General features: G+C 62.1%; 1 protein-coding gene across 1 annotated transcript; it reads left to right on the forward strand.

Moving 5' to 3' along the window:
* Positions 1 to 1747: 1747 nt before the first annotated feature.
* SYT12 (synaptotagmin 12) lies at positions 1748 to 22716 on the forward strand. Its single transcript, XM_028516848.2, has 8 exons — positions 1748 to 2329; positions 7948 to 8004; positions 12198 to 12391; positions 13653 to 14045; positions 16980 to 17195; positions 17886 to 18006; positions 18957 to 19090; positions 20505 to 22716. Exons 2-8 carry the CDS (start codon positions 7971 to 7973, stop codon positions 20676 to 20678), a joined length of 1266 nt encoding a protein of 421 aa, XP_028372649.1. The 5' UTR covers positions 1748 to 2329; positions 7948 to 7970; the 3' UTR covers positions 20679 to 22716.
* Positions 22717 to 27725: the final 5009 nt, after the last annotated feature.

Raw genomic sequence — 27725 nt, forward strand, 5'->3', positions numbered from 1 at the left:
TGCCAACGTGAGCAGGTCGCACAGCCTCTCTGGGGCCCAGCTGCCCTCACTCTAACACGGGGCTGAGAGTATGTCTCCCCACGGGGCCGGGTGAGGACCCAATGCCTCGACACCCGTTGGGAGAGCACTTGGCACACAGCAAACGTGCCGCGGGTTGGTGATAATTAGTCTGGCGCTCACCGCAGAAAATGAGCTGTGAACACATGAGTAAAATGCCCGCAGATCGTGGTCGGCGCTTTGAAACAAATGAGCAGCTTGCCGCGGACGGGGCTCCACGGGGGGAGTCAAGAGGGTCTCTGGGAAGAGGCGGCTTCTTTCGGGTCATGCACAGAGGATGCTTTCCAGGCAAATGGACCAGCAACTGAGAGTCCCTGAGGCGGAACATGGCTTGGCGGGTGCCAGGAGCAGCAGAAGGCGCGAGGCGGGGGGAAGGGTGGGTGAGGAGGGGGACCGCATGACAGGTTGGACAGGCCAGCGGGGCCGGGGAGCCCCAGAGAGGGGTCTGGCTTCTGTTCTGCTGCAGTGGGCAGCCGCACGGGGGGTTTTGTTCTGTTCTGTTTTTGTAAGTTCTATTGCAGTGTATCTCACACCCACAGCAAAGTGTACACATCGTAAGCGTGCGAGATCACACGTTTTCACAAGGCGAACACACCTGGGGGGCCAGCACTGAGGCCAGAGCCAGAGCGTGAGCAGCACCCAGAATTCCCCGCAGGCCCCTTCCAGCCGCTGCCCCATGGTGACCGCCAGCCTGACTGGTGGATGGTAGAGAGTAGTTGGGCCTGGGTTTCGAACTTCTGATAAATGGAATCATACAATGTGTGTTTCTGTGTCTGGCTTCTTTCACTCACTCAACACCACAAGCGAAATTCATCTACCTTGTCGCAAACGGGGGGTCGTTTGGTGCCCCCTCCTCGCCGAGTGGTACGCCGCCGTAACCAGCGAGGCAGTGACTGACACCCGACTGCTGCCGGCACACGCAGTCCCTGTCTTTGGTGCAGGTGGGCACCCTTTTCCGCTCCTTAAAGCGTTTCGAACCTGAATTTGACAAGATCTCCCTGCACGCTCACGCCAGTTCCTGCATCGGCCCGGCGGGTAGATGGCGCAGGACCACGGCTGCCTCTGCACATGCGCCCCCCACCGGAGACCCTCATCCCTCCTCCCCACCCCGGATCCTCCAAGGGGCCTCCTCAAGTGCCCACCGAGCCTGCTCTCTGGTTACCGTGCCCACCGCAGGTGGCACCGTCCCCCGCACGGCCAAGCCCCTCCTAATGCGAGCCTGCCTCCCGCCAGACTGCACCGGCAGGGTGGGACCTGTCACCTGTTCCCAGAAGATGGAAGATCGCCCACACCTGGCACTGTGCCTCGCGTCCCGTGGGGGCGTCATAAACATCTCCTGAATGATTCATTCAGGCTTCGGGAGAGAAGGCACGACCCCCCGGAGATTCGGAGTATGAGCTTTGAGGTCACACAGATCGGGGTTCAAGTCTTGGTTCTGACCTTTGGCTCTGTGACCTTGGGAAGGTCATTTCACCTCTGAGCCTGTTTCCTCGTGTAAAAAGTGGAGTGGCCACGACCCCACTAGGTCGTTGGGCAGATGAAGTGAGACAACGCTGGCCCACAGTAACAGCCTAATCACGGGGGAAGAGGGTGATTAGTGATCCATTCAGGGAGGGGGACACCTCCCGCTGCTCCGCCCGCTTTCTCAGCGGTTCCTGGGAGGTGCGCAGTATCGGGCTGTTTTACAGAAAAAGAAACCGAGGCCCAAAAAGGGACCAGGACCACCGGGGTGCGGCAGGCTGTGGCCAGACCCCGGGCCTGCCCTCAGCCCAGTGCTCAGGCTACCTCTCGGAGCCGCTGGTGAGCACATCCGCACCCTCGTCCCCCGACCTGGGATCGAGGGGCTGGCTGGGCTCGGGGAGACCCCCGGGCCTCCGAAGCGCGCTTGGAGATCTTCGGCTCAGACCCCAGAAGCGCAGCGCAGCTCCCGGGAGCAGGGAGAGCGCTCGGGGTTGTCACTTTAAATTAAAGAGGGAGCGGGCGGGCGGGCGGGCGAGCGAGCGCAGGGGAGCGCGCGGCGGGCTCCTGGGAGCGTGCCCGGACTGCGGCGCAGCTCCGGTACGCCACTCCAGCCCGGCCGAGCCCCCGGCCCGCGTCCCGCTCCCGCGCCGGGCGACACTGCAGGGGTGGCGTTGCGGGCGACCGCCGGTCCTGGTGCTGGTGCGTGCGCGCTGCTGGAGGCCAGCCGGGAACCCGTAGCCGGGAGCCAGCGTCCACGCCGGAGCAGGAGCCAGAGCGGGAGCCAGAGCGGCGGCTCCTCGGTGGAGCCGGGGTGAGTACGCACCAGGCCGCCCGCCGCGCACGGAGCGCGAACGCACGCAGGGCCCCCTCCCCGCGCCACGGACCCCTGGGCTCAGCGTACTCCACGCGTCTGCACACCCGCGCTGTGTTTGCACACGCAAGCCCCGCACAGCGCACGCCGGGCGCCCTTCCCGGGTCCGGCCACTCCGCGCACTGCGCATCGCATCGCGTCCCGCACGCCCGCCCGCCCCGCGTGTGCACACGCACGGCTCCCCTGTCCATTTACACGCCTCCCTGGCGCCCGCGATGCACGCACGCCCCTCACATTCATAGCACTCTGACCGCCCCCCCACCATCCCTGCCCCACTTCACACAGCTCTTCAGCCAGCTTCCCACACTCCTCTCCCCCTGCACCCTAGGGGTCCCCGCGGCACGGGCGCGGGTCTTCGGGAAATGCCCCAGTCCTGAGAGGCACGTCGCATCCTCGCCAGGAGGCCGGGGAGCCCGGGAAAGGATCCTCAGCCGCCGAATGTCACCGGCCTGGGCGGGGGGGGGGGGGGGGGGGGGGGGGGGGGGCCTTCCAGGTGCCCCTCGGAACCTTCGACGCCGCTGCTCTTCGGGAGAGGGAACTTGCGCGTCTCAGAGCCTCCCTGGGGCTGAACACTTGGGCTCAACATGGGGTGGGAGTGGGGCAGAACGTGACAGCCTGAAGCCGGTCCTGTGGGGGGAGGAGCCCCGGGCCAGCGAACCCCAGTGACCCCCTTGCCAGGGGCTGCAGAGGAGCTGAAGAGGGACCCTCTTCCTTCCGGAGACCACCCCCTCCCCAAAGTGCCTGGGAAACCTGCACCCTGGAATGTCAATCCCTTCCCCCAGCCAGGGCACGACAGGTTGGGAAAGAGAGCCGCTGTTGTGCTGCCTATTAGACATGGGGAAACTGAGGCCCAGGCCAGGCTGCGAACCACCTCACGCAACTCAGCCAGTCTGGAGAAGGGTCTGGAGGCAAGGACCCAACCCCCCACCTGCCCCAAGCAGCTGGGGAGAGTGGGCCTCCCAGTCCGCGGGCTTCAGGCTCGGACTCTGCCTCTTGTCAGCTCCGCTGGCTGTGGGCAGGTCATTCCCCACCCCCCAGCTTTCCTACCCACGCGACGGGCAGAGCAGCAGCCCCCGCAGAGGGCGGCGGGGAGGATTTGCTGAAATAACACTTGGCAAGTCCTAGCGGTGCCCGGTAAATGCCAGCCAGCCTGTGCTGCGGTCTCCGTGGGCTTTGCCAGGATGGGGAGCAGGGTGCAGGTACCTTGGGAAGCGGGAGCACCTGAAAAGCATTCCACACCTCAGGATCCTAAAGAGGTTTTGCAGCCCCGGAGGTCGAGGGCTGCCCTGTCCCCACCCCAGTCTTTCCCGTCACCTGCTAGCTTCAGGGCGAGGGCAGGGGGAGCAAACACCTGGCCCTGGCCGGCCAGAGATGCGATGGGAGACCTGAGGAGAGAGCGAGGCAGCGGGGTGGGAGGAGCAGAGACGTGGGGCCCCGAGGCCCCTGCAGAGGCACAAAATCCCTGGAAAGCCGTTTCTCCGACCAGCCCAGGAAGGGGCCTTCACTGTGGTCGGACTCTGCAAGGCCAGTGGGTGTGCTTCCCAGCCGTGTCCAGCCCTGGAACACCTCCTGGGGAGGTGGCGTGGTGGCGGAGCACCCAGGCTCAGACCCGTCGCACCCTGACGCCACCCCCAGTGCTGTGCTGCTCAGCGTGTGAGTAGCGTCACTGGGACCCCGGGATCCCCTTTCACATGGGGACCCGTTTCTCTGTCCGATCGCCAGGTTACATTGTGGGCCTACTGTGGGCCAGGCATGGCGCTCAGCATTTAGTGTCTACCGTGCCTAATTCCCATAGCATTAGGGAGGCGTTGCCAGCGAGGTATGATTACACCTGGATTTGAAACTGGTGCCGTTTTGTTTTTAGTGAGCATGTTCCATGCAGGCGAGGGTTTGGCGCTTTGGGGCCACACGGAATAGATTGGGGGGGGAGGGGGCCAGGAAGGAGAGAGACATGGGTCTGAGGACCTCAGATGCAGGTTTGGGTCGGCTCTGGCTCTCCCCTCACCCCTGCTGAGCCCCATCCCCTGTGTGTCAGAAGCTGTGGGGGGAAGCTCTGGCCACAAGCCGCCCTGGCCTCGGAGGTGCCTTGTCAGCATCCTGCTCTGAGCCAAAGCCGCAGCCCCTCTGCCTGGCAGGTCTCCAGGCCGCCTACGGGAGCCTGCTGGGGTTGTCCCATTCGGTGAACCGGAGTCTGGGGGTCTCGGGCACAGGGAGTAGCACCTTAAGAAGGGCGCTCCAGACAGAGCCGGATCTGGCTGGCTCTGACTCTGCTCGCTGCTTACTGGCCGCGTGACCGTGGGCTAGCAAATTAACTGCCCTTCTGAGCCTCACTTCCCTCCTCTGTGGAGTGGGGACAATAACAGGTTGTGCCCCATAGGGGTCTTGGGGAATCTCAAGTCCTTGGCCCAGGGCTGTGGCTACCAACAGAAGAAGCACTCACTGCTCCATCGCTGTTGACCGTGTGTGGCTTTGGGCCCCTCACTCGTCCTTTCTGAGCCTCCTCCAGCTCCTCTGAAGGCCCGCCTACCCGGCTCCTGAACGGAGAGGCTTCCGGGGCCGTCAGGTTCCAGCAGTGAACACGGAGGGGCGTGACCTGCAGGCCCCGGAGCGGGTGCCCCCTCTGCAGGGGCAGAGCCCACTCAGCTCCAGCTCGGGCTATTTTGGGGGGCCAGGGGAGATACAGGGCCGCTCTCCACACATCTTCTCACTTTTAAAGGGAAGCTGGAAATTCATCCTTTTTTTTTTTTAAATCCATTTCAATGGGAAATTTTCCAGTTTTTAAATGTTGGCAACTCACTTTAATTTGAGACAAATAATACAGATCCTCAGACCAGCCGTGCCGCCCACGCGATTCTGCAGCTCCAGTGAGGGGCACGGGGGCCTTTCGGACAGATTGCCAGGGCAAGACCACCGCAGCTCGGGTCCACCAAGCCCCACCGCGTTTACTTCCCGTCCCGCCCTCCTGGCACCCTGATAGGGCGGTCAGGAGCCCCCTTTTACGGAGGGACGACCGAGGCTCAGAGCTAGTGAGGGGCAGATCTCTCCCCCCTCCCTCGCAGGCAGAGGTGCACTGCTGTGGAAACTTCTGGCCCGGGTGTGCCGCAGCCACTCACACCTTCCCGGAAGTCCCAGCTCCCGGGCAGAGGGGGGAGGGGTGGTCAAGGGAGGGAGGAGAATGGTGGGCAATGTGGGAGTCTGGGGTCTGAGCTGGATCAGCTTTGGAGGGGTGGGGGCCTCCAGGCAGCCAGAGGTCCCATCAGCAGGTCCTGTCCCTGGGCACGTGTACATGCCACAGGAGCACCCCCAGCCCACGCTGCTGGCATTGGCCGCGCCAGTGCGGCCCCGCTCACAAAGTCGGCTTGTGCCAGGTGAGCAGGAAAGAGAGCCGCTGGCGTGATCGGGTTCCCAGCAGGGCAGAGGCAAGCTGGGACCCGAGTGCTCACTGTAACACGTGTGTTTCGGTATGTCCAAACTCCTTCCAGGAACTCAGGCCACCTGGCACACAGAGCTTTATTTGTCCTGCGAGTTCTCGGGAAACTTTAGAAATCACGTGCTCGCCTACAAGTCGAGCACGGGGCAGGAGCGTGGAGCCAGACGGCCTGTGTTGAACTTAGCCGTGTGGCCTGGGGAGGATGACCTTACCTTCATGCCTCAGGACTCCCCTCTGCAAACCAGAGACAATGATAGTACCTACCTGTGGGCTTGCTAGAGGATTCAAGGAGGAAATACACACGCCCAGGGCTTAGGGCTGCTCTTGGGTGGGTAAGGAGTGCCTGGCAGGGTTAGCCCTCATCATCACGACCTCCAGCCCAGGTCCCAGGAATGAGCTTCCACTTTGAGAGCGCACTGCCCTCCCATCACCATGACAACCAGCACCTCAGGGGGTGGGGGCATCAGCAGGGGGGCCGGGGGCAAGGAGCCGGCTATGTACCTGGCTGGGCTTCTCCCGGGGCCCTGCTCTGCCCTGCCTCCCGAGGGCTCCTGCCGGGGCGCTCAAGGGGCTCCGCGTGTCCTGGGCAGCCCTGTCTGGAGCAAGCCACCTCACAGCTTGGCTCCGAAGCCACAGACTGCGGACAACCCCAGGACCCTGGAAGTTGCCCAGGAAAGTGTTCCCCCTCTGATTGGACCCCAGTCCCAAAGGGAGCCCACAGAATGTTTTAAAGAGTTGCAAACAGGCCAGGCATGGTCAAGCAGTTTTGGGTTTTTTTGCACGGTGCCTAAGTAGTGTCTCCATTTTTTGGTGAATTGGTGCAACATTTAAAAATCCAGCAACTGCACATAAACTATCCAGGCTTTTCTTTAAAGAGCCAGAAGGTCCGGCAATGCCAGGTCGGCATTCTCGGGAACAGAAAAGCGCTGCCCTTGAGCTGGCGGGCCCCTGCTGTTCTCGCCGCACCCACTCCTTACCCCCACCCCACCCCCCCGCCACCCCACGCCCCTGCACCTTCATCCCTCCTCGCCTGTCTCTGACTACCTCTCTGAGCTATGCAGGAACACAGAGTTTAGGGTGGGGGTACCCTGTCCTTCCGTGTCCCTTGGACTGAGACCCATCCAGCTCATCCCCGCCCGCCCCCCCCTTCTCACACCCGCCCCCGTTTAGAACATGTCTGTCAGCCAAGTTCACTTCTTAGCAACAACGATAATAAAACTTCGAGCAGCCCCAGGGTTCGGGTAATGGCTTGTCTGAGCTTCCAGGCTTTGGAGGGTGGAGCGTGGGGTGCAGAGTGAAAGGGAGAGAATAGAATATTGCAGAAATGCAGCCTTTGCTGTTCACATGTAAACAAAAGCTTTTGAAGGGCAGTCATGCGTCACTTAACGATGGGAAGTTCATCGCTAGGCAATTTCCTCCTCGTTGTCTGAACAGGACAAACCTTGATTGTTTAGCCCACTGCACACCTAGGCTGGGTGGTCCGGCCTATTGCTGCTCCTTGACCATGAACCTGTACTGCATGACCCTGGGTTGAACACTGGAGCCAATTATAATGCGTTGTGCTATGATGTCACAACGGCTAAGGAGCCACTAGGTGATGGGAACTTTCAGCTCCATTATAAACTTTTGGGACCACCGTCGTACACACGGCCCGTGGCCCTGCCTAGTGAGCCCTCCAGGGGGCCTGCACTGACCAGTACCCAGAAGTCAGTGCTGGTCAGCCCGGCGTTGGTGGGACCAGAGCGAGGGCGGGGTGCCCGTTGGCACACATACAAACACAGGGTAGCCGGCAACTTTCACATTTCAGATAAGCAACAAATACATTTTTAGTGTACATATACTCCAACATTTGGACATATTTATACTAAAAGCAAGTCCGAAATTCAGATGTCACTGGGCGTCCTGGGCGTTTGTTATCTGGTGACCTGGAGGTGATGTCTTTGAGGGCATAAAGAAAGCTTTAGACACCAGTCTCTAAAAACGCTACTTCGAAGACCACGCACTTTGGCCCAGGCCCCATGCACAGCTGGCCGTGAGCTCTGGATGGCAGGCACCCGGGCACGGAGGGCCGGGGCTGGGGGCCCTCTGAAGCCCTCCCCTCCAACTCGCTCTCCCCTTCTGGTTGCAGCAGCCGCCGCCGCAGCGGGCACCATGGCCGTGGACGTGGCAGAGCGCCGCCTGAGCGGTGAGTCTGAGCAGCAAGCGTGCAGCGCACAGGGCCCGCCCAGCAGGCCTGGGGGGCGGGGATCAGTGGGACACCAGTCACGGTTCTGCTGTGCTGGCAAGGACTGTCAGTGACTTGCCCAAGGTCACGTAGCCTTGGGGACACAGGGCTGGGATCAGTTCGCAATCTCCTCATCTCTCTGCCTCCGTGGCTGCTTCTGTGGGAGTGACTCCCTCCATGTGACTTGAGGGGGTCCCTCAGGAGGCCCGTGTCCCACTGCTCCCTAAGGATGAGCCTGTGACATGGAATCCAATCACCGGGGCCGTTTCTGGAGCCCCTCAAGCAGCCAAGTGAGAGGGAGCCCCAGAAGGTTGATACTGGGTCCACAGGGCATGAAAGTCAGAGGGAGCCCAGACCAGGGACTGCCAATACCTGGGACGCAGCTCCCGCCCACCCTGTGTGCCCCGGCCGGCGCCGAGCTGGGGGGTGGCGTCACGTGACATCAGACACACACCTCACAATCTTTTCTCCTTCTGTCTCTGTCCCCATTTACAGATAGAAAAAGGGAGGCTCAGGGGAGGAAAGGGACAGTGTGTGCAGGGTCAGGACGTGAACCCAGGTCTCCGGGCTGTCGGTCTGGCTCGAGTCCTAGCACAACCCCCACCCAGCCCACAGCTGAGCGGAGGGGTGCCCCAGGGACCACCCTTCCCAACCCCCAGCCAGGGATGCTCACCTGCAGCCTCCCAAGTCTAGGCCCAAGCCCTGGCATGCTCATGAGCAAGCGATGAAACCTTTCTGAGCCTCCATGTACCTACCTGTAGAACGGGGCAGCGGGGCTGCCTCGGGGACTGCCGGGAAGATGCAGTGAGCTAGCCTACTCGAAGCACCCCACACAGCAGAAGCACGGCCCCCCCCAACTCCCGGCCCCTGCGCCCGCTGTCCCCTTTGCCGGAGCGGGTCCCCGCCTCTGCCTGGCTGCGTCCTCAGCCCTGCTGTGGGGGTTACGCGCACAGACCTGGAGCAGGGTCGGCAGCGAATATCTGCTTCGTCCCTCAGCTTCCTCATCTGTAGAAGAGGGATAATAATAGAACCTTCCTCCCCCGGTTGTTCTGAGGACTCAGGGGGCTTATACACGTCAAGTGCTTGGAACAGAACCTGGCAAATAGTAAAGAGAAGGAGCCTGTTCTGACGCCAGCTCCTCCGCCTCCCCCTCGTCTCTGGCCTCAGCCTAGACCTCACTTCCCGGGAGAGCTCTGCCCGAGCTGTCCTAAGGCTGGTCCGTCTAGACATGAATACGTGAAGGAGTATCCATCGTTGGCATTTCCTGCCACCTTCCTGAGGCTTTTCCTTTCTTGCCCTCGGCCCTACACCCCTTTTTTTTGTCCACCGGGGCTCTGGCGCGAGACCCTCACTTCCCCGGGACCCTCACTCTCAAAGGAGTCTAGTTCTGCTTTGCCACCTTGCTGTGCACGCCCCCTGCAACACCCAGGCCCCGCTGTGCGGGTCTCAGCAAGAGCCCCCCACTCACGCCCCTCACTCTCCAGGGAGGCAGGTGCGTTCCTGTCCCACCCCCCCAGTCCCCAGACTCCTGAGACTTTGCCAGCCAGCCGGCCTCATCAGGGCTGGCCCCGGGGCCCTCGGGAGATCTTCGCTGTGGTTTTATTTAGACCACAAATTGCATTCCAGCAACCCAAGTCAGCAGTAAACAGCGCTGCGCCCGGTCCCCGCATCCTAATCTCTTGCTCTTCTCCATCCTCCCTGGCCCTCCCGGGCCGTGTCCATTGGCCGTGTGATTTTCACATCAAATCGCGTGGTTGTAGCATGTCGGGAATTGATTTTTTTTTCTTTAAACATTACCCGAAATGTTTCTCTGCACTGCCACGGTGACATCCTAATAATAACCTCGACAGCCATTCTCAAAGGCCAGTGACATTCCGTCCTCTGGCAGCACCAGGGCCCCCGGGGTCAGACCTCCAGGCTGTGTCCGGATTTCTGTCGTCACAGGAGCCCAGCCTCGAGGACCCGGAGCAGACAGAAAACTCGCTGGGATTTTTTCCCCCAGAGTAACTCCGCCGGGTGGAGCTGCGGGGTGGGGAGGTCTCGCGGTCATCTCCTTTTCCGGATGAGGAGGCTGGGCCCAGGGGGGCTCGCTCGGTGGGCTGAACTCTTCACCCCTGTGGCCTTGCACCCATAGGTAGACGCGTTCTTCCCCTCTCCCAGCCTCAGCGTCCCCTGGAAAGTGGAGAGAGGGACCTCACGGGGTTCAGGCGGCTGGGCAAGCGCCGGGAACGCGTTAGTATCCATCCGGCTGAAGCTGGCCGGGCCCAGGACAGCCAGAGCAGAGCTGGGCTCGGGGTGGGCTGAGGCCTCCCGCCGCCAGAGGGCCCACGGCTGCTGCTCGGTTCCTCCTGACGTGGGGGCTCCGGGGAGCAGAGGCAAGGCGCCCTCCGGCCCCAGTGCCCCACTCCCATTCTCTCGCTAGGCACTCTGAGTGCTATAGGCTTTGTACACCCCCTCTCCTTCCGGCCCTACACCCCCGGTCCCTGGTGCCTTGGCCGGGCACGCTTCTTGTGCCCCCTCCACATCTCAGCTTACGTGTCCCTCTCAGAAGGGACATCCTCCTCCAGCTCCAGGAAGCCCTCCTGGGCTCTTCCCATCGCTCTGTGTTGTCTCTTTGCCCACCCCGCCCCCTCGACTGCATGCTGGGCCTGGGGCCGACTCCCTCCACGAGGTGCTCACACACAGTAGGTGCTCACACACAGTAGGTGCTCAGTGGAGGTGCCGTGATAAAATCCACCCCCAAAACGCCCTCTCCACCTGTCTTTGCTCTGCCGCCAGGGAACTGCGCTGGGTAGAGACCCGGTGGGGCAGTGGTTAGCGCTGCTTGCTCTGGAGTCCGGCTGTCGGGGTTGGGATCCCAGTCCCACCCCTTCCTGGGGCCATGACCTTGGGCAAGTTCTTGGTGAGCCTCAGTTTCCCCATTGGAACTGAGCACAGAGGCAACACTAAGTTGGTTAAGAGAACTGTATTTGCTAGCAACGTGACCTTCTGCAAAATGAATCCCACGACCTCACTGGATGCTTACAGGGACCAAAAAGCCAGGCTTCCTTTGAACTTGTGTGGTGACACTTGGCCGTGGGCTGGGCGAGGACTCCCCCAACAGGGCTAAGGAAGCAGTCAAGGGCTGTGTTCAGGGTCAGTCAGGCTCAGGTAAGGAAAGGATTTACTTATGAGTGGGTGAACAGCATCTGAGCATCTGGATTTTTTCCCCAAGCCCTACACAGCCCGCAGCCGTCTCTCACTGCTGGCTGAGATGTTTTTTTGGGGGGTGGGAGGTGGTAACACCTTGATTGAGATAAAATTCACATACCGTGAATTTATTCACTTAAAGTGTGTAATTCACTGGGCGTTAGTGTATTGTACAGCCATCAGCACAGTCAATTTTTGGAGTACATTCATCATCCCCAAAATAAACCCCATATCCCACATCTCTCCCCCCTCCCCCCTCCCCAGCCACAGTCAGTCACTAATCTACTTTGTGTCTGCATAGATTTGCCTCTTTTGGACATATAAATAGAATCCTACGACATGTGTGTCCGGCTTCTTTCACTTAGCAAGATGTTTTCAAGGCTCATCCATGTTGTAATATGTACCAGTACATCATTCTTTTTTATTGCTGAATAATATTCCATTATGTGGATATGCTACATTTTATTTGTCCATTCAGCAATCGATGGACACTGGGTTGTTCTAGATGAGGTTTGAGGGGAAAATGGGATCCTTTTTTGTCCCCCGAGTCCCCTCCCCTGTCCCCAGACCCCAGAAGGCTGCTTTGATTATCTGGCAGTGAAAGGTCCCCCAAAGGGTGAGGTCCAAGACCTCGAAGAGGCAAGAACAACCCTATTTGTTTAAAGCCTAATGAATATTTAACCACCGTTCACAGCTCTTCATCTGTTCTTGTCAAGTGCCAATCATGGGAGAGCCGTCTGCTTCTGTGGGGAAGAAAACAAAGCAGAAATCACAGGGAGTGTTTTCTTGTGCAGCCCCGGCCCCCAGTGCCTAGCACCCAGCCTACCGCATGCAGGGCACTCGGGAGACATTCATTCAATGAATAAGCCAGGCAGTGCCAAGCCACCTGCTCCGTCGGGGGTGGGGGGTCTGCACCCACTGAGGGGCCCGGGGCCCTCTAATGAGAGGCTGCTTTTGCCTTGTAGTCATCAAGAGCCCCCCTGACTGGGAGGTGGGTGTCTACGCTGCGGGGGCCCTGGCACTGCTGGGAATTGCGGCTGTGAGCCTGTGGAAGCTCTGGACCTCGGGGAGCTTCCCCAGCCCCTCCCCCTTCCCCAACTACGACTACAGGTACCTGCAGCAGAAATACGGCGAGAGCTACTCGGAGGCCAAGCAGAAGGTGAGGCTCCCGTGCTCGTGGGTGCACACGGAGGTGGGGGGCCCTGTGCCCCTGCCGTCCACTCGCAGGATGAACCTCTGTTCCCTTCCCACCCCGCTCCCTCCCGGTTGGTGTCCGCCGGTGACCAGGGGCCCTGGTCCTCCTTCCTGCCCCCAACCCAGCCCAGTGCGCGCTTGTCTCATGAGTCTGTGAGCCCTTGAGTGAACGAATGAATGAATGGTTTCCGTGTTAAACACCGTCCTGTAAAAAATATGGGAAAATGTAAATAAGAAGAAAAGCTTCTCTAAAAATTCCCCCACCCTAAGGCAAGCCACAGCTAGCCGTTTTTTATCTACTAACGTTTTGATTTATTGCTTTCCACTATTTTTTAAGACTTTATTTATTTATTTTTAGAGAGGGAAGGGAGGGAGGGAGAGAGAGAGACATCAATGTGTGGTTGCTGGGGGTCATGGCCTGCAACCCAGGCATGTGCCCTGACTGGAAATCGAACCCGCGACACTTTGGTGTGCAGCCCGTGCTCAATCCACTGAGCTACTCCAGCCAGGGCCCTAAGTCAGGATTTTAAGAAAGCTACTCAGTGTGCATTATTTCAATTTGTGTGGGGAGAAAAAGAAGCAACATAAATGTTCAATAGTCGGGGAATTATCAACTAAATGATGGTTATCCACTCAATGGGAAATTGGGGAGGCGATGAAAAAACGACAGGAATGAAGACTGTGCGGCAACGCAGGAGATGAGGGAGGGGCAGAGGCTTCCGTTTGCTCAGATCTTAAGGTCGGCTTAGACAAAAGAAACATCGACTAGGAGGGGGGGTGCTGCCCAACGTGCAAGAGTCCCCGTGTCGCAGGCATTTTGGGGAACCTCCCTTGAGGCTGCTCGACCATCTGTGGGGTAGCTCTGCTCTGGTGTTCTCACGCATTCCCCTTCTGCCGGACACCTGCACTGCTGACTGCCTTCCCTCTTCACAAACATCACTGCCGCGAACACCTCTGGGGCGGGGGGGGGGGGGGGGGGGGGGGGGGGGGGGACGGACTCAGTCCGCGTAAATAACCATTGAGAGAAAATGCCCTCTCACGTCCCGGTGAGAGAGGGAAAACTGAGTGACGTGCAATAACCTTGAACAAGGACGTTCTGACTTAGGCCCCACTTTTGCAAAAGGGGGACTTGGAGGTGCCCTGAGTGAGCAGGGATTCCCGCGCCTCTTTGCCATCTCCACACGGCCGCCCTCGCGATGCTCCCGCGTCCCCTTTTCTTACCCCAGAGGGCGCCCGCCTGGAATGCCCAGCGGGCCAGCGCTCGGGGACCGCCCAGTCGCAAGGGCAGCCTCAGCATGGAGGACACCTTTGAGAGCATCAGCGAGCTGGGGCCCCTGGAGCTGATGGGCCGCGAGCTGGACCTGGCGCCCTACGGGACCCTCCGGAAGTCCCAGTCGGCCGACTCCCTCAACTCCATCTCCTCCGTGAGCAACACCTTCGGGCAGGACTTCACGATGGGCCAGGTGGAGGTGAGCATGGACTACAATGCGGCCTCCCACACCCTCCACGTGGCCGTGCTGCAAGGCAAGGACCTGCTGGAGCGGGAGGAAGCCAGCTTCGAGTCCTGCTTCATGCGCGTCAGCCTGCTGCCGGACGAGCAGATCGTGGGCATCTCCCGGGTGAGTGGGGGTTGCAGGGCGGGGCACAGAGGTGTGTTCCGGCTCTCGGGGTCTCCCCCGGCTGGGAAGGTCAGCAGCGCCGGGAAGGGCCTGAGGGGGGCGCCGGGGAGCGGGTCTGCATGCCGGCTGCAGAGCCCGAGGTGCTGACTGGACCGGGCACAGAACGGGAGTGCGGGGCCTCCACCTGCGGGCGTCCACTCTGCAGGACTCTTAGCACTCCTGCCACACGCATCCGGTGTGTGGTGCCTGTCCGTTTCCACGCCTGTCCCCTGGGTCAACCTGGGGCCTTGGCAGGGAAGGGATGACCCATTCAAATCGGCTAACTTGGGGACAGCTTAATAACAGGACTGATAACTACGACGTGAGCAGCGTGTGGGGCACCACAAGGAGGGCGTAGCGCCCTGGTCGGAAAGGATGGGGGCGGGGGAGGACGCCAGACCCGAGGATGGGGGGGTGTGTGGAGACGGCCACCTTGATAGGCACTGTGCCCTTTGGACAAGGGATGCAGCCAGCCCACAGCAGTACCGCAGAGCATCTGGGGGGAATAAGCGCCCCGGCCTCCCTCCGACTTCTGGTGTCCCTCCAGTGACCCTCGCTGGCTGACCCTCCCGGAAGCCAGAGGCCAAGGGAGCCTGCTGATGTAGCCCACGGAGGTCGGCTCCTGGGGTGGAAAGCAGGATGGGGGTAAACCAGGAGGGGCAAGGAGGAGGGCCCAGCATCTCCCGCCCCCAGCCAGGGTCCCTCCACCTTTGCCAGAGGGAGCAGAGTCTACATGAGATGCATCCCCCTGCCCAGCTCTGGCAGCTGGCAGCTCCGGGCTGGATGGAGGGGTCCGGATGCCGTGGCCAGGCATCCTCTGAGGTGGTTGTGGCCAACACATCGTGGCTTCTGACCAGAGCAGGAGGAGCCCGAGGACCTGCAGGACCAAGTGCCGTCTGACTCCTCGGAGACCCACCTGTGTCTGGCCCCCTTTCCCATGCTGAAAACCGGCTGCCCCCCAGTGGTGGAGACTGTCAGCCCTCCCCTGCCCCACCCTGCCCCCCTCATTCTAGAAGGGTCTAGAACTGACCGCCAGCCATGTGCATGTGGGGCCCAAGATGGGGCAGCCAGCTTCTGAGAGGCAGTTCAATGAGGGGTTAGTAGGAGCAGGACCCCGGAGACTGACCACCAGGTTCAAATCCCAGTTCCCTATTCCCTAGCAGCGTGACCTTGGATATGTCACTTATGTTCTCTGTCATTCAATGTCGCAACTGTTAACTGGGCATCATAATTATTTTTTTTTAAGATTTTATTTATTTATTTTTAGAGAGGGAAGGGAGGGAGATAGAGAGAGAGAGAGAGAAACACCAATGTGCAGTTGCTGGGGGACCTGGCCTGCAACCCAGGTATATACCTTGAGTGGGAATCAAACCTGTGACACTTTGGCTTACAGCCCGAGCTCAATCCACTGAGCTACGCCAGCCAGGGCTGGGCATCGTCATTCTTGAAGAGGGGATGTGTTCATGAGGGCAAATGCCTTAGCCCAGTCCTTGGGAAGCACTCAGTGGATCACCTGCCGGGACCACGAAGTGTTCCCGTTGAGCCCGATCCGTGCTGCCTGTGGCCAGGGCTGCCTGGAGGACCCTGAGCGCTTCTGCCACACATCCCTCGAAGGGGGACAGGGCAGACAGCAGCCACCACAGCCTGCCTGTGCTGAGAACCCGGTTCTCGGGGCCCAGCACACCCACGATTCTCTCACTGCCCTAATGAGGTGGACCGAGAGCACCTTACAGATGAGGAAACTGAGGCTCAGAGAAGCGCGTTGCCCAAGACAACCCCAGCGAGTGAGCAGTAGACCTGGGACTTGGTCCCGGGATGCCCACCCCCCCACCCACGTGCTCATAAAGCACAACGCACAGAGGATGGGTGGTCGGGGAGCCTGGGCCCCTGTGGGCAGGGGACAGCCAAGAGGCTAGCTTGGTGGAAGGGAGGAGAGGGGGAACCGAAGATCATGAAGAGCCTGAATGCCAAGGTCAGGACGGAGAGGTGGGCTTTCTCCCGTGGCGGGAGGAGCCCCCGGTTCTCCAGGCAGGCGATGGGGCGGGGGACGGAGCTCCCAGGGAGCAGTGCAAGAGGACCCCGCCCAGAGCCCAGGCGGTCAGCGTGTGGCTCGGGGAACCTGGAGGTGCTGGTGCACTTCTCCACAAGAAGGCAGGCTTCTTACACTACAGCCCAGCCGATTCCAGCGAGTGGGTAGCTGCCCCCAGGCTGGGCAGCACCCCCAGCTTCAGGCGAGGTGCCAGGAACGAGAGCTCCTCTCTTTAAATGTCGCCAGGCAGTGACTAAGGCAGCCCCCCCCGCCCCCCCCCCCCGGAAGGGGAGCCGTGCCCGCAAGTGCACCTTCCCCGGGGCCCGCCCACGGCTCCCTGGGAGGAGGCCAGAGGCACCCACCAGGCAGGACTGGGCTTGGAAACGGAGTCTGCGCAGCCTTGCCTAGTCATCCCATCCGTCTGTCCATCCCACAGTGTTCAGACAGTCCTGGGCCGGGCTCTGTGGGGGCTGGGACATCAGTGACTCTCGGCCTCACAGACAATTATCCATACCCACTGCACGCCTGGCCCGGGCCTGGACTTGAACATGGAAAGACGGAGACCAGCTCAGCTGGTGCATCGTGAGGGTTCTGTGGAGCTGGGGCCACTGAGGACGGGACCTCGTGGGGGTCACATGATGGAAGCTTCGAATGCCAGGCCACTGGATTGGCCGTTAGTGAGGGGAGAGCAGAGGGGCTTTTCAATAATCAGGGCCGAGCCACCAAAAGAAGGGTTGGCATTGGGTCGTGGAGACAGCAACCAGGACTCTGGTCCAAATCCCAGACTCTCCATCCAGGGCTCTCCCTGCCACTCCCCACCCCCCGACCCCAGCTTTGAAGCGCCCCCGGGCCCGTTCTCCCTGCAGATCCAGAGGAACGCCTACTCTATCTTCTTCGATGAGAAGTTCTCCATCCCCCTGGACCCCGCGGCCCTGGAGGAGAAGAGCCTGCGGTTTTCTGTTTTCGGCATCGATGAGGACGAGCGGAACGTCAGCACCGGGGTGGTAGAGCTGAAGCTCTCTGTGCTGGACCTTCCGCTGCAGCCCTTCAGTGGCTGGCTGTACCTGCAGGACCAGAACAAGGTAAGCCTGCCCACCCGTGCACCCATGCAGAGAGCATCACACGCACGCACACACACACGTCAGAGGAGGGGCTCCACTGTCCCCCGCAGCACCCTGAGCACCGACACCCTTGGGAGGTTAGAGAAAGAGACCAGAGCCGCACGCAGGGAGACTCAGTTTTCTGTGTGCGGGTGAGAGACGCTGCAACCACTGTCCACGGCTCTCCTGCTGCTCATGCCTCCAAGCTCCGCGAGAGCTTCTGTTAGGGGAGCTTCTGGCCCCTAAGAGAGTTGTTGCAGACACGGGCCCGGCTGAAGTTTACCTCTATATGTGTGAGCGTGCTTGGGGAGCCTTACTGCCATTTAAGCACGTGGCCTACTAACCCCAGGCCACTTGGACCTCCATGTCCTGCTCCCCAGAGTGCTTTCCTCGGCTTAGGACGAGGCGGTGTAACTACGCTTGGATGCTGCGTCTGACAGGCAGCCTCTGGCCCTCCCTTCCAGGCGGGACCCACCCTGGGGGAGGACGGGCTGGTGCATGCTTCATGGAGTGGGGATGGGGGCCCCTTTCTCGATCCCCCCAGCCTGGAGCCCTGGTGTGCGGGGCCTCAAGAACGGCAGCAACTTCTCAGGGGAGAGGGCAGCCCCTGCCTTTGCCCGGACCCGTGAGGGGATAGAAGCCCTCTGAGCCACCCGCCCGCCTGCCCCCCAGGCCGCCGACGCTGTGGGGGAGATCCTGCTGTCTCTCAGCTACCTCCCCACGGCCGAGCGCCTCACCGTGGTCGTGGTGAAGGCCAAGAATCTGATCTGGACCAACGACAAGAGCACGGCGGGTAAGGCCCGGCTGGCTGGCTGCCTGGCTCCTCCACAGGGCTGGCGGGGGCTGTGGCCCAAGTGCTAAGCCCCAGGCACCTGGACACATCAGTAGGGATGGGGCTCCCCACCCCCAGCTCTGGCTGAGCTCAGGAGCCGTGCACCGTGGGAAGATCCATCTAGCTGGAGAACGTGGGAACCGGAGAGGGAGACAGGGAGCCCCTGCAGGGGGAGGGGTGGGACTCTGAGACTGGAAGGCCTGGGGCTCTGGGAAGGCCCCAAAGTGGGCACCCACTGGCCAGAACTGGGATTTGTGGTGGAGGCTCCGTTCCCAGAGACTGGACTGCGTTCCAGATCCCAAACGGGGGCAAGGGCCGCCGGGACGGTGTGGGCACCAAGCAGGGCCCGATGCCCCGGGTCAGCAGGGGCCCCCAGCCCCCAGTGACGGGAGACAGAGGACACGGGGTAGGGGCAGAGCCCAACGCCCTGGAACCTGGGGGGACCTGGGGGAACCTGGGGTCCAGGCAGGCGCAGCAAGGACGCCCAGTGGGCGGTAGGTGAGGAGCAGACAGAGACGTGCTATTTCGGAGCCGCACCCCATCGAGTCAAACCCTGCCGAGTGGGTGCGGCTGACTCAGAGCTGACGTCTGCGTGCGGGCCATTTATAGAATGGAAAGTGGTGGGTCCCCCACCTTCCCCGAGTGTCGTGTGAGGGGAGCGCACACCCGGGCTGGGAGGGTGCGCTGCTGGCGCCCAAGGCCCAGCTGTCTCCTGACTGGCGTGTGAGCCTCGGTTTTCTCACCCACCAGACAGGAGAGAAATCAAGGACCCGTGGCGCGACTGCGGGAGGTCAAGGCAGTAGGGAAGGTTTGGGGGGAGGGGGTAGAGCCAGCCAGCTCGCCCCCGGGGCGGGCAGGCTGTGCCAAGTGAGTGTGGCAGCGGCCCTCACCTCCACCCCCCACCCACCCAGACCCCTACGTCAAGGTGTACCTGCTGCAGGATGGGAGGAAGATGAGCAAAAAGAAGACAGCCGTGAAGAGGGACGACCCCAACCCAGTGTTCAACGAAGCCATGATCTTCTCGGTGCCGGCCATCGTGCTCCAGGTGAGGCGGACACGGCGCAGGGGCGGGGCCAGGCCAGGTCAGCCCCGGGCTGCGGGGCCGCCTCGTTCGTCCCCTGCAGCCTCGCTTCTCGGCGAGGGCTCCTGCAGGTGCTGAATGTTTGCCTCAAGCCCTATAGTCAAGAAGCATTTATTAAGCACCCACTAGGTACCAGCCCCATGGAGGGTGCTGGGGACACGGGCACTGCTTCCTCGGTGCTTGCAAGGGACAGGCAGGGAGGTCCCCTGTCCCCGGCAATCCTGATCCACAGAGAGCACGCCAGACCTGGGCGGCCAGGGCGGCTTCCGCAGGAGGGCTTAGCTAGGCTGAGCTCTGGGGGAGGCCAGTCCCAGGGGAGGGAACGGCAGAGATCTGGAGAGGAGCCAGGGCACCGAGATCCACCCTAAATCTCCCGAGGTTCTACCTGCAGAGGCCCCTGCTGAGCTCCCCTCCCCCCCGTGGCCTTCAGGAGGCGGCCCCCTCCCAGCACAGCTATCACGGACCGAGGACGAGGGGACTGCTGAGGATAGGGCCTGGGCCCCACCAGTGGCCCTTCTTGCATGCCTCAGAGGATGGGGAACTCACCACCTCCCCTCACTACCACCCTCCATGCTGGGGCATTCCTGACAATGAGAAAGTCCTTCATGGGCTTTGGGCCAAAGGCTGCCTCTTAGTCCTGCGGCTGCGCAGAAGCCTACTTAATCTCCCCCGCAGGACACCCTGTCTCAGCCTCAGAGCCCGGAGTCCCGCCTCTGTCTGGATATGCTCCTAATCCAGGCCAACGTCCCAGCACCTCTGGTTGGTTCTGGGCAGCGCTCACGCCTTGCCCCGCCGCCCTCCTGGGACAGGCTGCCCATCTGTCCCCTGCTGCCCCCTGGGGTAATCACAGGGCCACTACGCCACAGCTTCCGAGAGCCAGACACTCACTCCTTGGGACCGGGGGAAGGAGGGGGCGAGGGGAGGAGAGAGGTCAGGCCGGGCTCCGGTTTCAGCTTCACTACTTGGATCTCAGGCAAGTCCTTTCCCTTCCTCAGCTGCATCCAACCTGCATTTTACTGGGAGGAACAGCAGGCGTTGTAACGCTCTGTGTACGTGTTGTTCCCCGAACAGGCAGGAATCGCTAGTATCACCATTTTACAGATGGGGAGCCTGAGGTAGGAAGAGCCCAAGTCACTGTCCAAGGTCACGCAGCAAGGAAGTGGTGAGGCTGCCACTTGAACCTGGGTCCCCTGGTGCTGCCTGTGTGTAGGGCGGCAGCAAACAGGGGCCCACGGGGTTAGGCCGATCAGAGGTGAGGGCTGGGGGAGCCGTACCTGGCATCCCTCTGGGGCCTGGCCTTTGTGGACCGGGCCCCAGAAGCCATGAGGACCCCTGGCACTGCCCCTGGTCCCCAGCACCCCTATCACTTCTTCCCTAGGACCTGTCTCTCCGTGTGACGGTGGCTGAGAGCAGCAGCGATGGCCGTGGGGACAACGTGGGCCACGTCATCATCGGGCCGTCCGCTAGTGGCATGGGCACCACACACTGGAACCAGATGTTGGCCACACTGCGCAGGCCTGTGTCCATGTGGCACCCTGTCCGACGAAACTAGCAGCCAGGACAAGGCCAGGGCGGGCGCTGGAGCTGCCTGGAGCCTGGCTCAAGCTCAGGTGTGACGCCCTTCTCCATCGTCCAGCGGAAGCCATGAATGCTGGGGCCCCCGATGGACTCCCCAGGAGCCTTCTCGGTCCCGTTACCCAGACTGCAGAGCAGGAGTGGGCCTGGCTGGCTGTCTAGGGACCCAGGGCTCCCCCCACTAAGGACCGGCTGTGGCTGGGCACTGGCTCATTGTTCTCCCATTCTGAGATCCCCAGTGGGTCTGCCCTCAGCCTGGGGGGCCTCGGCCTCTCAGAGCTCCCCATACCCAACCCCGGCTGGGAGGCCAACGCCGAGCTGGGCCACACGCCGGAACAGAGCAAGTCTTGGGAGCCGGGCGCTGTGCTAGGCACCCGCAGGCGTGACATGAGCAAGACACAGACCCACAGGACGCCGGGAAGGCAAGATCCCCTGTCCTGGGGATCTACTCGGTGCTGGACGGTGGCCCCGCCAGGCAGACTCGGGGAGGGCCCTGGGGGCTGGAGGGCGGGACGGGAGCTGTGGTTGGAGGGGCAGGGGTGCACTGAGAGCATTCGGAGCGGGCAGTCCCCCCTGAGGGTGTCCTCAGCCCGCTGTGGTGGGCCCGCGGGCCTCTCTCTGGGCTGAGGAAGAGACCCGGAGACGGAGCGAGCAGAGGCCTGCAGGCCCCACTGGACGCTGGCTCTGGAGTCACTCTCTGAAATCCACCCGCTGGAACCATCGCCCTTGCCCAGGCCCAGCGGTCAGCAGGCCCAGCCCCAGGCCCTCGTGTCCGGTCCCACACGCCTGGGCGCTGGCTCCACGGCGGCTTCTCGGGGGTCCGTCCAGGCCAGGCCAGGCCCTGTCGGGAAGAGAGGAGAGCTGCCTTAGCCTGTGGGGGGCTGTGGGTGGTGGGGCCGCCAGGACACAGACTGTGGGGGGAGGGGTCTGTGGGAATGGCCCTGCGGGCTGCAGGACCCTAAGAGGGTGCAACAGAGCTGGAGACCCCTGGGCTGGTCTTTGGAGAGAGGGGCAGCCTGCATGGTGGCCGGGAGGGACCGTCAAGGGGGTCAGAACGGAACATGAGTCTGGGAAGGAGGTGGCTCTAGAACACCGAGTGTCCTCGGGCAGGTTCCCAAAGCAGACCCTGAGCTGAGGCATCAAGGGGTCGTCGGGCAGGGCAGAGCCCCCAGGGGACCCCGGTAAGGGCAAGAGGGGAGCCGCGTGCAGAAAGCAAGTTGTGGCTTCGAGAGAGCCCGTCATTGGCCTGGGGGCTTGGGGGAGCTCCGAGTGTGAACTGCTCCCGGGGAGGGTCCTGCCCAGAAGCAAAGGGGCTCGGCTGTTACCCCGACATGACATGCATCATCTTTGGCTGCTGTCCCGCCCTCAGCTGGAGGAAGGGTCCCTCGCTGAGGCAGTTCCCATTCACCAAGAGCAGCACCCCCCAAAGGCAGGCAGCTGTGCACCCCGCATGGCTGGGGGGTGGGTGTCCATGCTGGTTCAAAGGGATCGGGGGGCACTATCTACCCTGTTGGCCGCCCACAGGTGAGCACATGGGTGGGATCCCGGGCTGGCTGCCTCTGGCCCTGGTGAGCCGTGGGGACCCAGGCCCACCCGTTATCCCCAGCGATGTGGCGGGAGGGGGCGGCTGGAACAGGGTGGGAGGCCTGGGTAGCACTGGAACTAGGGGCAGGACCCTGGCTCTCCCCGCCCGACACAGCCATGGCCCGGCCCTGCGGCCAGGCTCGCTATGCTGTAGCCAGCACCAGGAGGTCTGCAGGGCCCGGGGACACACAGCTGGGGCAGCTGTGCAGCCTCAGAGACCCCGGACGCCTCGTACCCCAGGGGCTCTGCGGTGCCGGCCCTGACCCCCACCTCTTCCTCCTCGCCCCTCCCCTCTAACTGCATGAAATGTGGACTGCGCCGCGCTGGGATGGGAGTGGTGGGGACTGGATATGCTGAGTGGAATGATTCTAGAGCCAAAATAAAACCGGGGCAGGAAGGACGGGGCTTCCGCAAGCCCTGCTCAGCCTGAATCGCCTTCGGCTCTTCTTCAGGGACCAGGGGTCCAGGTCACTGTGAGCCCCACTCCCCGGCTGCTGCATGCCCAGGGGCGGGGAGGCCCCAGTCTGCTCCGGGAGACCCGGACCAGGACCAACGGCATCAGGCTGCTTGCGAAACTCGAGAAGGGGCCCTGAGCCGGGCCAGCGGGCAAGGCGGCAGAGGGAGGTGTTAGGAAGGCCTCCAGGTGGTGCTGCTGGCCCGAGTCTTCAGGACAAGAAGAGGCATGAGGCCGAAAAGGGTGGGCAAGGCCCAGAAAGCACTCCCGGCAGAGGGGACAGCCTGTGGAAAACGGCAGGAGCAGGCAAAACAAAGCCCAATTTATCGCCCTGTGAGAGCAAAGTTGGGGGTGGGGGGGACAAGAGCCAGAGGACAGACCTGGCAGGGGAAAGGGTGGGTCCGTGGGTGCTGGTGCCCCACCTGCAACTCTGCAGCACTGTGCCGCCTCCTTCTGGCAGCGAATGGAAACGGAAGCTCAGAGAGGTTAGGTAACTAGCCCATGATCACACAGCCTAAATGCCTTCGAGCTGGGATTCGGGCTCAGGCCGTCTCAGCCGCGAGGCAACGCTGCCCCTCCTCCAGCTCCTCAAGGGTGGGGCTGAGGGGCAGCAGAAAAGCCCCCCTCCATCCCCGCCTGCTCGGGTTTGGCCCCGCCTCCCTTCCCCTGACCGCCCCGAGAGATCACGGCCAGCAAGGCAGGAGGCCGATCTGGGTGCGCGTTCCCAACATCCCCCAGAAGGCCCGCCCACCTCCAGGCCCGACTGTAATGAGCTTCTGTGGAACCCGCCCCCAACACCGGGGAGACGGAGGTGACCAATGGGGCGGGCCGGCGGAGGCTGGAGCCCGTGAAGGCTGACACGGGGCAAGCTTCCCAGAGGAGAGGGAAACTTGAGCCTGGCTCGGCGGGGCGGCAGGCTGAACCCGCGGAGGGGGGAGGGGCCTCCGGGCCGGGGAACTGCTCGGGCGCACGCGTGTTGCGTGTGCCTGGGAGCACGTGTGTTGCGTGTGTCTGGGAGCAGAGACTGGGTGTGTCTGGACTGAGTCCGAAGGTCCTTGTCCTGCGGGCAGCGGGGAGCCACAGAGGAGTCCAGGGCAGGAGCGAGTCAGGAGGAGGGAGGCAGGGAGGGGCAGTCCTGCCCCTTTTAGGTTTTCGGTTCATTCAACAGGGCCCAAACCCAGCTGCTCCCACCTCTTCCTGCCCCTTCCTGCCCTCCCCCGCAGGTCCCCTCCTACACCCCCAGGGAGCCTCAGGGGTAGGCTGAGCCCCACCCGAGAGGCCGGGTGTGGAGGCTGCTGGCTTGCCCAGCAGTGGTGGCCACTTCAGGCCCGCACGTGGGAGGGGCGGGACCCGTCCGTCTGTCGCCGCAGCGGTCAGCAGCTCCGAACCTCCCTTCCTCTGTTCCTGCCTGCGGTTGTCTGCGGCTGCAAACACCGGAAGGGTCAGCCCAAAAGGCTAAATAAATGCTAGGACTGGACCACAGGGCTCCCTCGCTCTCCACTCACTCCCAGCCCCCCACCCCCGCCCCCGCAATCAGCCTCCTCACCCGCCCACCCAGAAGGATCAATGCGCAGGCAGAGGGGCCGTGTCCCCAGTCAGATGGCCGCCGGGGTCCACTTGGGCTCGGGGAGCCCGGCAGAAGAAAACTGGAGAGGAGAGGCCCCCTGGGTCCTGCCCGCCCTATGACGGGAGGGTCTGCTGCCCACCTGCTGTGCGACAAGTCCCTTCCCTGAGAGCCTCGGTTGCCCCATCTGACTTTGGGGGACTCTGTGTGTAGAGGCTCTAGCGCCCCCTTGCCTGGGTTAGAACCCCAGCTCCTCCACTTATCAGCTGCAGGACCTTTGGGCCTCAGGTTCCTCGATTGCCACAGAGTATAAGAATTATACACACTTCACAGGATGGAATGCTATGACAGGTGTCCGGCCCGCAGTAGGCGCTCACTAAATGTGAGGTCAAGGCTTTGGGTGGCGTTCCAGCCCTTGGGATTTGGTGTCTGGGATGAGAGGAGGAGAGAGTACATAGGGAGACGTCCCCAGCCAAGGTATTCCAAGGGCAGGGCTGGACTCTGACGTTCCACACCCCTGGCACCCGCTTTCCCTCCCCTTGAGCCATTCACGAACACCCCGCGTCCCAGTCCAGGAACCCCAAGCAGAGCAGGCCCTGCTGGCTGCGGATGGTGCAGGGAGAACAGCCACCACACGGGGGCAGCAGAGACTCTGCTGGAACAGCAGCGGCCACCGAGCCTCTGGAAGGGCATGGTTGGGGTGTCAGGAAATGGGGCAGAGGGACCTCGGCGCAGATGGAAGCTGGAGGGTGGTCACCTGTCTGCTGACCCAGGACTCAGGTCATGTGCAGAATGCACTCATCCATGCAACCACCTGTCCCTTTATTCATGTCTTTACTCTGCTTATGGAGTCAGCCCTCCTTCCTCCCTTCATGCCTCCCCTCCTTCCTCCCTCCCCTGCTCCCTCGTGTTCCTTCCCTTCCCATTTGTCCCGCCAGGCAGGCAGGCAGGCAGGCAGGCAGGCAGGCAGCCATAACATCCTGAGCCGCAGGAGGGCCAGCCTGGCCACCTCTGCCGTTCCAGGGGCTTTTGGGGCCGTGACCCGCTCTGCGGGGTTTCCAAAGGACTCTGGGTTTGGGACCAGTGGCGCCTCAAGGGGCTGAGTCACCCACGGGCTGGCAGTAAACCACAGACGCAGAAAACAGTGTAACAGTAAACAGTCCCCTGGCCGGACAGACTGACCTGGGGCGCCTCCCCACTCCCAGATAAACTCCAGGAAAACGGTGCTGTCCGGGGCCCAGCAGTTCCCGAGATGCGGGGAAGTTCCTTGCCAACCAGGGCAGATTTCCCGGAGCCCTGACCTCCCTCGGGCAGCAGCTTGAGTGCTGAGTGGGGGCGGGGCAGGGGGGTTAACGTCAGTAGGTCCGAGCGCTGAAGGAGCTCAGGCATGGGCGCCATGGTGTCGGGAGAGAGCCCGGCTTTTGTGGCTAGACCCTCATTCAAATTAGGGTTCTGCCTCTTAGTAGCTGCGGATCTTAGACAAGAACTTGACCTCTCTGGGCCTCAAGGCTTCTCATCTGTGAAATGGGGCTAGCAGTCCCCACCTGCCTGGGGCGGCACCTGCTCAGGGTTAGCGATACATTAATGGGCACCGTGATGATGAGGAAAGGTTCCGTGAAACTGTCAAGCGTGTGGCCCGTCGAAGATGTCATTAAAGCGATTATCCCTATAGCAACGGACGGCCAAATTCCTCTGCCTGACTCTCGACTCCCTCCGCCCGCAGTCCCGCCCCACCTGCCTCCCAGCCTTGCCACCCGAAGCCTGGTGACAGCAGCAGTGGGTGGGACAGGGGATGACGAGGCTGACAGCTGATCGCTGGGGATGGGCCCCTCCCCACCACTCCTTAGAGCAGGGCGGAGAGCCCTGCTCAGTGGCTACACACCCAACCCAGTGCCGGGTCACTGCCCAGCCCTGTGGCAGTTTCAGGGAGGAAAGAAAGTCTGAAGGGTGGGGAGATCCTGGGCCGTTCCCCGCATCCAGGTGAGGCCCCAGTCGGCCTGCAGACCAGGGCCCGGGGTGAGTGTGGAGGATGAGTCAGGGGTCTGGGCTCCGCCTCCGTGCGGCGGGTGGGGGGGGGGGGCAGGGACGCCTGCCCTGGCTGCCTCTTCGGGCCACAGGGAGCTTCCAAGGGGGATGAGGGGGCTTTTTCACGTGCAGGGCTTTGAACTTCAGGCAGATGACACCATGGCCTGAGAGGGGGAGGGCAAAGACTCCTTCCCCCTCTTTCCTTAAGCGTCAGTGAAAACACTCATTGCACGGCCTGGGGAGGCCCTTGTGCCCATTTCTGAAGGGTTTGAACTCTGGTTATGAACAGGGGTGGGAGGTCGGGTGACAGCAAGTTTCCACCTCAATTCTGCATTCCTTCCCTGCACCCGAGGGGCTCCGCTCCCCAGGCTGGCTCACCGTCAGCCTCACGCTGGCACCAGCTCCCCAGCGCACCCCCCCTCCATCACAAGGGGGTACTGTGACCCCCAGAGGACCCCCTCTCTCGTCTCCATTCCCTGCATGTGCTGCTCCGTCCATGTGGGAAACTTCCCCCTGCCCCACCTGACTGTGCATCTCACTTTGTCTTCAAGACTCTGGTCCCTCTCATCGGAAGGGCTTCCTGACCGCCCCCCTCCACCCAGGGGAGGGGCTCCTCTTCCCTCCAATCATGCCCCTGCCGGTCCCCACCTCTGTTGTAGCTCTCACTACTCTGATGCCCTGCCTGTCTCCCATTCCAGGCATGGGCTTCTCGGGGTAGGGGGCTTCGTCTGAAACGGTGCAGTGCCCCCAGGCCCTGGGCACACAGGGACCGTCGGCGCTGGTTAAATAAGAAGAATCACTCATATATGGCACCACCCATGCGCCGGACCTCCATCTAAACTCTGTGTAAACGGAAGAGTCCATGGCTTTCCCCAGACCGTGCCGCAGCCAGAAGTGAGACAGGTGGTCACCCACCTGCAGTGAAACTTCCTGGAGCTGGCTGCGGAGGGCAGACAGGGCTTGGCAGTGCCCGGGGACCGACCCACCTCACCCCATTCCTCCCGGGCCTGAAACGCCCGGCGGGAAGACTGGGATGGACGATGTCTTCAGAGCCCTTGGAGAAACGCACATTCATTCATTCATTCATTCATTGCCCCCCTCCCCCCATCAAAAGTCGCTGGCTTCTGCTCCGTGCCCAACCTGTACTGGGCACCTGGAACCCAGTTCCCGCCCCCACCAAGCTGGTAGGCCAACATGGCCGACCCTTTCCCTGGGAAGGTGGGCCAGGTGCCTCCTCCTGCCCTGTTCACACCTTACACGCTACACGCACCGTCCCTGTCCGGCTGTCTCCCGGTCCTGCCCCGCCCCCAGACCAGAATTCCCTCCCGAGGATAGAGACTGGAGTCTGGATCCACCCCTGCTGTGGTCTTAGCGCCGGCACACAATAGCTGCTTAAG

Source organism: Phyllostomus discolor, chromosome 6 (genome assembly GCF_004126475.2).
Source record: "Phyllostomus discolor isolate MPI-MPIP mPhyDis1 chromosome 6, mPhyDis1.pri.v3, whole genome shotgun sequence".
NCBI lineage: Eukaryota > Metazoa > Chordata > Mammalia > Chiroptera > Phyllostomidae > Phyllostomus > Phyllostomus discolor.